Source organism: Mobula birostris, chromosome 18 (genome assembly GCF_030028105.1).
Source record: "Mobula birostris isolate sMobBir1 chromosome 18, sMobBir1.hap1, whole genome shotgun sequence".
NCBI lineage: Eukaryota > Metazoa > Chordata > Chondrichthyes > Myliobatiformes > Myliobatidae > Mobula > Mobula birostris.
The window spans coordinates 16,322,019-16,335,017 of record NC_092387.1 but is presented as its reverse complement, the minus strand read 5'-3'; the positions used below and the strand labels follow the sequence as shown (position 1 = coordinate 16,335,017).

General features: G+C 38.4%; 1 protein-coding gene across 1 annotated transcript in view; it reads right to left on the bottom strand.

The window, feature by feature from the left end:
• Positions 1 to 287: 287 nt before the first annotated feature.
• Positions 288 to 12,999, bottom strand: part of LOC140211971 (fibrillin-1-like) — a 460,859-nt gene continuing 448,147 nt past the window's right edge. The window contains exons 64-65 of the mRNA XM_072282261.1: positions 12,102 to 12,279; positions 288 to 5,583 (exon numbers count right to left, since the gene is read on the bottom strand). Of these exons, the coding sequence (XP_072138362.1) occupies positions 5,200 to 5,583; positions 12,102 to 12,279 (562 nt within the window). The 3' untranslated portion in view covers positions 288 to 5,199. The remainder of the gene's footprint in view (positions 5,584 to 12,101; positions 12,280 to 12,999) is intronic.

The window sequence follows — 12,999 nt, the reverse complement described above, 5'->3', positions numbered from 1 at the left end:
ATGTTATCTATTATGTTGATGTGGATAGGGCTGAGAGATATTATGCATGATGTTAACATACTGAAAGACTGAGAAAAATCCAGTGGGAAAGCAACTCTTAGCTGCGGGTTGGTTTTATAGCAGTTAATGGGAGATGTCATCACCAATCTGTTCAGTTTGAAGCAACTGGGAATAGTGAGAAGCAAAAGATTAGAATGTGCCAAATAAAGTATATTTTCAATGATGCATTGCTTAACCATACTGAATTAGAACCATAGTTCTTTTACACATTTTAAAAGATTTATCCAACTGTAAGGTATTAGGCAAAGTAAATAAAACAATATTTAATATTTTAGCAACTAAAATATATTTCCTTAATTAATATACTTTATTAATAGGTAATGCTGTACAAGTTCATATAGCTTGAGGTATAGTAAGTGGATTAAAGCTATCCATTATTGTTACTCATGCTTCATGATTAATAAGTTGCCCTGTCTAATTGGAGAATAGTGGCCCTACCATAACAAAAGTGGAACCCTTGTGAATTACCTTACTCACCACATTCCTACCATCTAATTTTATTTCCTTTTGAAGGAAAGTGACCGAAAGATCTGAGACTAAACCTTGTGCCTCCTTTACGATGAATAAAGAACTCTCCAAAATGCTTCAGTCAAATGAATGCTATTACAGTGTAGTCATTGTTGTTTACCGACAAATGCACACTGTTTGCCATTTCCAATTTGTGCCCAGCAAGATAAACTAGTTAAATTATTTTCCTGAAGTTGATTTAAGGAAAAGAATTTGACATTATTAAGGATGATAACGCATGTTCTAGATGTTTCTGTTTGATATGCTACGTCTCGACTTAGCCATCTTGTTCTATTTTTGTGAATAATGAATGAACACTCTAGGAACAAATCAGAATCTATAAGCATCATTGCAGAGTATTTACAGAAAGGAATATCAAATTAATTTAAAAGAATATCCAGGAAAAAATAAATGGGCTTAACTTCAAACATCCATTTGAAATTTGCAGTTCTGTTTTTTTTTTTATTTTAAGGAAGTTTAGTTATGACGTGGTGCTGTGAAGCATTGAACTTGACTGCCAACATCTTGAACTGAACTGTATTAGACTGTGAACCAAAGCTGTAACCTTAACCTCAGGCAAAAAGAAAATAATCAGGCGAAGATGTTCTGTTCAGGCAGCCTTTCACGGCATCTGGCATTCAGCGGTAAGGGTAACTGGTGAAGAAGTGGGACAAGACACACTCAGTTAAAATACATGCCTCATTCCAGGTCTTCAGGGTATGAACTATGAAAAAGATTGAGAGAATTAAATCATTTTAGCCTAAGTAGACGTAGAATGAAAAGAGACATAATAGAAATGTTCAAAATCATTAACGGTATAAATAAGGTGGATGCTAGCCGCTACTTTAAAATTAATCCATTATCAAGAATACAGGGCCATAAGTGGAGACTGGTTAAAGGGAGATTTCAGTCTAACAAGAAGAAGGATTTCTTTACACAGCAAGTTGTGGACATATGGAACAAACTACCTAGTTCTGTAGTGGAGAGTGGGACCTTAGAGATTTTCAAATCTAAACTTGATAGTTATTTCAACACACTATGTGAATAGGAATTTCGCAAGCTTTATTGGGCCGAATGGCCTGTTGTCAAAAATTTTCTAATGTTCTAATGTGATGCAAACATGAATAGTTACTACCACACAAACACTGGTATTCCACAAAAGAATGTGGAGGATCATTTTACAGCATTGCACAAACTGATTATTAACTTCATTGTAATGAATCTTCCAGTTCTCTGATTCTACTTGTTGTTATTAACCTATCTAGTCATGGTCTAGGTAGCATTTCTGAGTCTGTGTTAGAAGCTTCTGGATTCAAATTTCATTCCAGAGACTTTAGCTCAAAAATCTAGGCTGACACTGCAGTGCACAACTGGTGAACTGCCACAGCAACTGAAGTACTCTCTTTCTGATCAGGCATTAAAGCATGATCCCATTTGTTCTCACAGGTCGATTTAAAGGAGTTCAGGAAATTGCTTAAGAGAAGAGCACGGAAGATATCCTTTGAGCACTGGCTGTGTCTATTCCTCAATCAACATCACTAAGGCAGACTAAATGGCCAATACCACACTGTGGTGTGTGAGAGCTTACTGTGCACAAACTGGCAGCTTCATTTCTTACATTATAACGGTGTTTATATTTCCAATTCATTGGCCATAAAGTTCTTTGGGGATGTGCACATACTTATGTCATTTTAAAATATATTTCTAAAACTATTAGTTACCTTACTAAATAATTGCTAGAGGGACGGAGATAATTCTCTCCACTAATTTATCCATTTCTGATTCATATATCAGACATAAATACTTGTTTGCCGTTAGATAAATTTGATGACTGCACTACTAAGATGGAAGACTACCGCGCCTTTGGGGTGCCGGATTTTTGTGGCTCTGGAGACGGTAGCTGATTCAAGGCTAGTGTCCCATGAATGAGGTGTCACGGGAGAACGCGGAACATCAGAAGCAGTGAGCTAGCTGCTGGCTGTGTGTCCTGAGATCTGAGCCTTTCTGGGACACAACAGACTTTTAACATCACACTATCAATGAGCTCTCGCTGTGAAATGGATACCTCTTTTTCCCTTATTAGGGGGAGAGAGAGCCTGTGGCATGTCAAATTACTGGGTAAACGAGTAGTCTTTTGAGTACTACAAGTCCGTGTCTTTATTGATGCTTTGCTGCACGCTTGAGTGCTTGGTGGAGGGCGCCAATGCAAAAAAGCTGGTGGGGGAGGGGGGGTCATTGCCTTGCTGCTGCTTGTGTGTGGGAAGGGGGAACTGGGGGGGGGTTGTTTTGGAGTTCTAACGTTTAACTGTTATTCATTCTTTGGAGCACTCCTCTGTTTTTGTGGATGTTTGTGAAGAAAGAGCATTTCAGGATATATATTGTATACATTTCTCTGGCATTAAATGTACCTATTGTACCTAAGAATATGAATATTAAACATTACATCACAGTACAAGCCTTTTGGTCCAAGATATTGTGCCAACCTTTTAACCTACTCTAAGATCAATCTAACCCTTCCCTCCTACATAGCTCTCTATTTTTCTATCATCCATGGCCCGAATGTATCTGCCTCTACTATCACCCCTTGTCAGGGTATTACATGCACTCACCACTCTCTGTGCAAAAATCTTACCTCTGACACCCCCCTATACTTTCTTCCAATCACCTTAAAATTATGCACTCTGCAATTAGCCATTTTCACCAAAGTCTCTAGCTATTGACTCAATCTATGCCTCTTATCTTTTTTTTAATACCTCCAACAAGTCACATCTCACCCTCCTTTGCACCAAAGAGAAAAGCCCTAGCTCACTCAATCTATCTTCATAAGGCATGCTCTCCAATCCAGGCAGCATCCTGGTATATCTCCTCTGAACTTTTTCTAAAGCTTCCATATCCCACTTATAATGAAGCGATCGGAACTGAACAAAGAATTCAAAGTGTGGTCTAACTAGGGTTTTATAGAGCTGCATCATTACTTCGCAGCTCTTGAACTTAATTCACCAACTAATGAAGACTAAACAGACCATTCACATTCTTAACAACTCTATCAACTTGCACATCGACTTTGAGGGATTTATGGACATGGATACCAAGATCCTCCTGTTCCTCCACACTGCTAAGAATCCTGACGGTCATCCAGTTATCTGTGTCCTGCACCTGAGCTCTATTGTTTTAACACATAGGATTTGATAGAAATAGCAAATATTTCCACTACCATTTGTTGCATCTGATGCTTAATATGCAGTGTGGATGTCTGTACTGTAAAATGAGTATTGAGCATGTGGCATTAGAGATTCCAGGAAACAAATGAATAATGAATATAAACAGACATCTATATGGCATACTGCGAGGCATTTTTTTGAACTTGTGAATATATTTCTTGCTCCAGCTGCACCTCATGCCAGAACTCTGTATTTACGTAAAGACCTGTCTGTCTGAAAATCACAAAGGGGAATTACAGTATGTTCCCAAAGATACTGGTAAAATGGGCTGTCGTATCAAAAACACACATATAACAAAAGGAAAATGAATCCTTATCCACATGAATCATCACAGTTAACACTGAGATATTAAAACTGAAAATACTGTTTTATTGTGGAATTACTGACATTGAAAATCTAAAACTTGCTGATGGTGAATTGCATAAAAATACTGGTACTCTTATGTGTCATTTTACAGAAAACTGTGTTTGACAGTTTGATTGTCTCACTTTTAAGTGCTATTAATCCTATGACCTGATTAGTTCTTGTTCATTAAGTCCTCAATGTGCATTTTATTACTCACAGAGGGATATTGCATCTAATTTTCAAAAGTAGTTGTTCTTAAAGCACCATTACAACACCCTCAACTCAAGGTTGGGATGAAAACATCCACAGACACACACCTACCCACATACACCTGCTCACACACACACTCCCACCCACACACTCCTGCCCACACACACACACACACACACACACACACAAAATGAGAATTCTGGTATACAAAAGTTTCCATGATAAAAAAGTAGCATGGCTGCAGTATACACACACTTAATTTACATGAGTGAAAAATGCATAACTGAGATAAGCTATTGAACTAACTTTGGTTCTTTGTAAGGTAATGGAAAACAATCTGGTAATACTTAAGACTGAATAATTGCATTTTTGGCTACCAAGTTTGTAAAATATTACAGTGCAGTCACAATCTAGGTTGACATGTTACTAGCACCAGGTACATATATAAATGTTTGATCTAGTGAAATGTAACTTGAAAAGTAAAATTTAAAAGATCAAAAATACAATGTGTTCTTTACTGCAGAGTAATGGCACGGCTCTGCTTAAAAGAAGCAACAGTTGTCCAACAAGTGGACTGAATGGCCCAAGTGTGTGTTTTTTTAAAGATTCAACATATCATTATACAACATCTGAAGCTAGTCATACTTATAATAGCAGTGCTGCATTTTATACAAAGCCCGAATAAGTGGTTTAGAGCTATGGTATGTATCCATGACTTTACTTTCCTAACATTAGAAGTAAGCAGTGCTCAGACATATTACAGTTAATAAGAGATTGTATCCATGATATGTCGAATCAGGTTAGCAATGAAAGGATCCATCTTTTGGCTGAAGCAGTATGACCTTCTGTTTGTGTATTAATGAAGCACAATCTGAATTCTCATTTGAAGGATTTCACCAAGCTCACCAGTGAGGTAGTCTTTATCATGCTTGTCTTCAAGACGATCAAGTTCTTTCTTTTTAAAAAGAGGAATACTGCTTATTTCTAATGAGTACACTCCTGATTGTGGCTTCTTCTTGGTCAAATGCAGATAGCTGATACCATCCTTTTGATTAATTTTGAAGAAGCCTTTTTCATTACCAATGTCAATTGAGTAACGTACATGATTTATCAATGTAGAAATTGCCGGGATAAACTGTAGGATATGGTCTTTACTGCTGAGATCAGAAATATTGAAATTGAAGACGAACTGATTGTCCGTTCCCAAACTTGCAAGGCTCACTGGCAAACTGGTTGCATTCTGAAAACAAAACAATTGAGAACTAAGTTTGGTGGAGTGAACAGGTAATCCAACATTACTTTAACACTTTCTTCATACATTAATTGTGGAGTAAACATAGAAAATACTTATGAACATGGAAACATATAACATGCCAGGTAGCATTCAAGGAGAGAGAAACAAAATTAATGACTCAGAATCAGAATCCTGTTCATTATCACAGCCTTACATAATGTTACATTTGTTGTTCAGGGGCTCTTACATCAGAACTGGGAATAGTGAACATGCATGTTTTAAGTTATGAGAGTGGCAAAACTTGCTAATGGAAGCTAATCTATGTGGAGGAAATGTTCACAGATGGCGACAAAGTGGAAAGAAAAAAGTGCTGAAATAATGAGATGCAGGAGGCAGCAGGAACTAGTAATCTGAAATAAAAGACCTGAGTATTTTCTGCATTTTCTGCTTCTATTTTGGATTTGTAGCTTCTGCAGCTTTTTGCTGGGTTAGAATCATTAGATCTGGGCCACCTATGTGGAGATCTGAGTTTCAATCCATTGTTGGGAAATTTAAACTGCTAGTAATTAATAAGAGTAACCATGAATCAACCTAATCATCATAAAAATCAATCCAATGACCTCCAGGGAAGGGTAGCGTAGTGGTTAGCACAACACCTTACAGCACCAGTGACTCGGATTCAATTCCCGCCACTGTCCGTAAAGAGTTTGCATGTTCCCTCCATGACTGTGTGAGTTTTCTCTGAGTGCTCCAGTTTCCTCCCACAGTCCACAGATATACTGCTTGATAGGTTAATTGGTCATTGTAAATTGTCCTGTGATTAGGCTAGGGTTAAATCTGGGGTTGCAGGTGGCGCGGCTCGAAGTCAGAAAGGGCCTATTCCACACAGTATCTCAATAAAAAAAAATGAAATCTGATTTCTTTGTCAGTCTGGTCTGCATATAATTCCTGACTAATTAGTATAATATGCTTTAGGGCAATCTGGGATGCACAATAAATGTCAGCTTTGCCAGTGATGTCCACATCCTATTTATTACCAGACATACAAAGCAAACTGATTACACAGTGAATTGGATTCAGTGTTGTGAGAAAGACAGAAACAATGGAAAGATTTTCCATAAGGAGGAGGACTACAAACGTGTAATAGGGGATATCTAATTTCCAGTAATTTAAACTGAAATAAACAATTGGGCTGTTAGCTTATGGTGTGCTCTCTTATCCATTCAAATACTGTGCATTTATATCACTTTGATATTTTAAGTTTGTGTAAATATGGCGAACATTCTCCTGATATGTGATAAATCTTTGAAATCTGCTTCTGCCCATAATTTTACTGAAGGTAAACATAGCAACATAGAAAATAGGTGCAGGAGAAGGCCATTCTGCCCTTCGAGCCTGCACCACCATTCAGTATGATCATGGCTGATCATCCAACTCAGAACCCTGTACCAGTCTTCCCTCCATACCTCCTGATCCCTTTAGCCACAAGGGCCATATCTAACTCCCTCTTAAATATAGCCAATGAACTGGCCTCAACTGTTTCCTGTGGCAGAGAGTTCCACAGATTCACCACTCTGTGTGTGAAGAAGTTTTTCCTAATCTCGGTCCCAAAAGGCTTCCCCTTTATCCTCAAACTGTGACCCCTCGTTCTGGACATTAACTAAGCATGGTAACTCCCTTAAAGAACCAGCCAAGTTAAAAATTAAATGAAAATAGAAAATTATGCAAGTTTGCTTTGCACTTTTTATTTTATTTAGTTGGAAAAAACGCAACAGGCAACTGGCAAAGGTTCAAGAGTAAATAGATGGGATGTATTTTGATACTAGTCCTGAGGCTAAATTCCCTAATTTAGAAATGCAAGTGTATGTATTAGGCAGCCACTACAAAAATGGTTCTGCCAAAATTTGGAATTCTTTGAAAATGGATATGAAATATCTCTGGTACTGGATGACAGAGGTAGCTACACTCAAGGTGCAGGACACAGGAAACTGGATGACAGTCAGGAAAGGCAAAGGGTTTAAGAAAGCCGCGTAGACTATCCCGTGGCCATCCCCCTCAAGAACAGGTATACCACTTTGGATATCATTGGGAGCGATGACTTAGCAGAGGAAAGTCACAGCGGGCAGGTCTCTGACACTGAGTCTGACTCTGTGACTCAGAAGGGAAGGGGGAGAAGAGGCAAGATGTGGTGATAGGGGATTTGTTAGGGGAACAGATAGGAGGTTCTGTGGACGAGAATGAGTTTCCCAGATAGTACCTTGCCTCCCAGCTGCCAGGGTCTGGGACATCTTGGACCAAGTCCTTAGCATTCTTAAATGGGAGAAGTCGTGGTCCATATAGTTCAGGGAGTTAGGTGCTAAGTTAAAGGGCAGGACCTCCAGGGTTGTGTCTCAGGATTACCACCAATGCTACGTGCTAGTGAGGTGAGAAATAGAAAGATTATACAGTTTAACAAGTGGCTAAGGAGTTGGTGTGGGAGGGTGGGTATTATATTTTTAGATCATTGGGCTCTCTTCCAGGGAAGGTGGGACCTGTACAGAAGAGACGTTTGCACCTGAAATGGAAGGGACTAATATCCTAGCGGGAAGGTTTGCTCTTGCTGTACACTGGGGTTTAAACTAGAGTTGCAGGGGGTTGGGAACCAAGTGGCAGAGCAGATAGTGGAGAGGTTGTGGAGACAGGTGTTGTTAAGACTTCAGACAAAGTTAGGAACCAAAAGGTTGAACATGGTGCGAATTATGTCCTGAGCTGCCTGTATTTCATTGCAGGAGGTATCGTAGGAAAGCCAGGTGAGGGCTGGCTGGTGGCGCAATGACATTGGCGCTGGACCCGGGAGCGGAGGTTCCCGGGTTCGAAACCAGTCAGATCCGCTCCCGAGTATGCTTTCCATCCGTGCCGGGTTGAATGTCGAGATCGCAACTCGACCTCGTAAAATAAAGGGAAAAATACTGCGAAAATGTCTGTGTGGGAAGTGGCGCGCCACACAGTCTCTCTCTCTCGCTCCGCGCCTTGTAAAAGGCCATGAAAAAGACATCATCACGGAAGCACACATGCACACACAGACACACATGCACAGACCTGCATGCACGCAGGCACATACCAAAAAAAAAGGAAAGCCAGGTGAGTTCAGGGTATAGAACAACACCTGGAATTATGATATTACAGTCATTAATGAGACTTTGCTGTAGAAGGGGCAGGTCTGGCAGCACAATATTCTCCGGTTCCACTGTTTTAGATGCAACCGAGCGGGAGGGATTAAAAGAGCAGGTATGGCGTTATTAGTCAGGAAGAATGTCACATCAGTGTTCTGTCAGGACAGACTGGAGAACTCGTCTAGTGAGGCTTTATGGGTGGAACTGAGAAATAAGAAAGGTATGATCACATTAATGGGACTATATTACAGACCACCCAACAGTCCAAGGGATTTAGAGGACCAAATTTGCAGGGAGATCACAGATTGTTGCAAGAAACATAAGGTTATTATTGTAGCTGATTTTAATTTTCTACATATTAACTGGGAGTCCATTATTGCAAAAGGACTAGATGGAATAGAGTTTGTCAAATGTGTTCAGGAAAGTTTCCTTAATCAGTATGTAGAAATCCCAATGAGAGAGTGTGCAATACTTGATCTGCTATTAGGGAATGAGACAAGGCAAGTGACAGAAGTTTGTGTAGGGGAACACTTTGCATCTCATGATCACAACGCCATTATTTTCAAAGTAATAATGCAAAAGATAGGTCTGGTCTGTGGGTTGAGATTCTAAATTGGAGAAAGTCCAATTTTAATATTAGAAAGGATCGGGCAATTGTGTATTGGGCAGGCTGTTTTTTGGCAAAAGTACACTTGGTAAATGGTATGCCTTCAAAAGTGAAATTTTGACAATACAAAGCTTATATGCGCCTGTCAGGCTAAAAGGTAAAGACAACAGGTGTAGGGAATCTTGGTTTTTAAGAGATATTGAGGCCCTGGTTAAGAAATAAAGAAGGTGCATAACAGATACAGGTAGGTAGGAACAAATGGGGTGCTTGTGCAGTGTACGAAATGCAAGGGAACACTTAAGACAGAGATCAGGCATTGAGGAGTAAATTGGATTAGACATTGGTTTTCTGGGAACTGTCAGAGAGAGGTAGTAGATGATTGCCTCTCTGACTGGTGGGCCTGTGACTAGTGGTATCTGTGCTGGGTCTGTTGTTGTTTGTTCTATATCAACGAACTGGATGATAATGTGGTTAACTGGATCAGTGAATTTGCGGGTCATACCAAGATGGAGTTGCAGTGGACAGTCAGGAAAGTTTGCAGTGGGACCCGGACCATCTGGACTATATATATATATATATATATATATTAATTGATTTAATTTTTTTCCCTATATTATCATGTATTGCATTGTACTGCTGCCGCTAAGTTAATAAATTTCACGACACATGCCGGTGATATTAAACCTGATTCTGATTCTGAAGTTGTCTAAGACATGGGTGAGGCCTAATCTGGAGTATCATGTGCAGTTTTGGTCATCTACCTATAGGAAAGATGTAAATAAGGTTGAAAGAGTACAGGGAAAATTTACGTTGCTGGGTTTGGAGTACCTGAGTTATAAGGAAGATTGAATAGGTTAGGACTTTATTCCTTGAAATGCAGAAGATTGAAAGGCAAACAAAATTATGAAGGGTATAGATAGGGAAAATACAAGCAGGCTTTTACCAAAAAGGTTGGGTGGGACTACAACCAGAGACCATGGGTTAAGGGTGAAATGTGAAAAATTTAAGGGGAACTCGAGGGGAAACTTCTTCACTCAGAGGATCGTGAGAGCATGGAATGAGCTGCCAGCGCAAGTGGTGTATGCAAGCTCAATTTCAACATTTAAGTGAAGCTTGGATAGGTGCATAGATGATAGGGGTATGGAGGGCTATGGAACTGGTACAGGTTGATGGGAGTAAGGAATTTAAATGGTTCGGCAGGAACTAGTTGGGCCGAAAGTCCTGTTTCTGTGCTGTACTTTTCTATGACTATAACTTTTTAAATTGAAAATAAAATTTGTACATCTGATATTTGTATTATTTAACTGTGTGTCTGGGAGCAAATGATGCTTCCTTGTTGGTGTTTTATTCACTGTATTTTGGTTTCTGTGCGGCTACCAGTTGAAAGTCATATAAATTCGTTTAGATTTTTTCCTTTTAAATTTTAACTGACTTTTTAGAAGGCAATTGAAAAGAAAATTAGCTCAAAATTTTAACAGGGAATAATTTCCATTAAATATGAAAAATAGCTTATAAACTTAAATAACTAAATATACACTATAACACCAAACATAATAATAAAATGCAAACAATTACCTATATCAAAATATTATACAAACAATTAATTGTATGATAGAGTTCTAAAACAGAGCTTCTATTTTCTTTTCTAATGCTTATTCTTTTGCTTTGTGCAGGAAAACACTCCCCCAACTGAGCCCATCAGATGCCAGAGCAGGCAGCTTTCATTATGGACTACTTCATGATATAATGCCAAAACTCTGATCAGCTAACAGGAGGTGATGCAAACATCTATCTTGTTGCTTAACTTCCTTGAGATTCAATTGCCTAGTATCATAGGTGCTTACCTGGCAGTAAACACAAGAAATATAAAGAATAACCTTGAAATATCATTAACAGTCAAAGCTGAAATAGAGTAAAAATGTTTAATAACTTAGTCTAAATAGTAGTTGCTATTTTAACATTAATTTAGAAGACTAAATATAGCAAATATCCCCTTCAAAAATTACAGGAAGAATAAGTCAAGAAACTACAGGCAGATAACCCTTACATCTGTGGCAGGGAAGTTGTTAGAAAAGGTTCTGAAGGACAGTAATTATGTTCTCTTGGAAAAGCAGGGCAGATGATGAGTCAACATGTACAAGAGAGATCACATCTCACAAACGTGATGGTTTTGTTTGAGGAGGTAATTGAGCAAATCAATTAAGTGGGAGACATGATTCACCTGGACTTTAATAAGGCTTTTGACAAGGCAGGCTGGTCCAGAAGGATAAAGCACAAGATATCCACTGTCCGTTGGAAATCAGGATCCAAAATCAGATAGAAGGCAGAATGTAGTGGTGGATAGGTGTTTATATGACTTTAAATCTGCAACAAGTGGTGTACCATAGGGATTGATGCTGGAAATTTTTATTTTTTTATATGTAAATGACATGATGAGAATATAGATGGTATGATTAGTAGGTTTGTAGACAACAAGAGTTGGTAGGGTCACATACAATGAAGAAGGTTGTAAGCATCTTCCCTTCACATGCTATGCATTAAAGCTGATTGCCATGGAGTTTGAGACTCAGTCACAATACTTCAATGGGACATGTGCTCCTCTGAGGAGTTATTAGGAAACAGTTACAATGTCGTAAGTTTAAAGAAGAACAGATAAACTGATCTCTTTCACATACTCAAAACTCCTGCTAAAATACATCCTGTGCTATGTTTTCTTCTGTAATGGCAGCCAGTGCCTTATCCACATAAAAACAGCCATCAATTACCTTTGCTTCATTCAAAGTCATAGATTCCTTTTCATTGGTTGCTCTTCGACGTCTTCCTTTGGGGTAGCCATTAACTTTGCATTCATAACACGCCTCAGGTGATAGACTATTGTCTTCTGTGTCACCTCCTATTGGAAACATCTGCCCTTTGCTAAATCCCACTCCAGAGACACAGTGCCTAGTCAGAAAATGTCAAAATATATGTAATTTTAGATACAACTACAAACATTAAAAAACATGAGTTAGATTTTGTCTCTTCTACCTGGATGAGAATCTAACAGAATAAATTTGGGCTGCCTGCCACGTAGTCCATCCCATTTTAATTTATTGAAATCAATAAATTGAAAACCTAGCTGTTTCTCTAGAGGGGATATTATCTACTTCCCATTTTAAATAAAGAAGATGAAAACATACTGCATATTAACTACTACTGTAGAGACAAAGACTTCATTAAATTTATATGCATAACTTTCTATCATATAAAATGTGCCAATAGATATCATCCATATTGCAAGCACCAACTTTAAGTTAGAAATCCACAACTAATTGCTGCACAACACAAATATTTGAATAGTTGAAATTGAATTTACAATGAAAATTAAATGATTACTTAGAGAAAAAGTTCTTAAACTTTTTGGTGTCAGGATCCAAAAATAATAGCCCCAGTGACTTCTCAAGCTCCAAATTAAGTTTGTCAAGGATGGTTACTCAGTCTGTTCTTGATAACTTGCTTTCAGCCTCAATGGAATATTTGCTATTAATTGGAGTAATAAAGTGATCAGTTTTTGACATCTTATTGCTTTCAGGATTTAAATGTTGAAGATAATTGCATTTACTATTCAATCTGGTATGTAAGGTCTTTATATTTGAAAGGACCAAATAACATGGATCAGCAGGA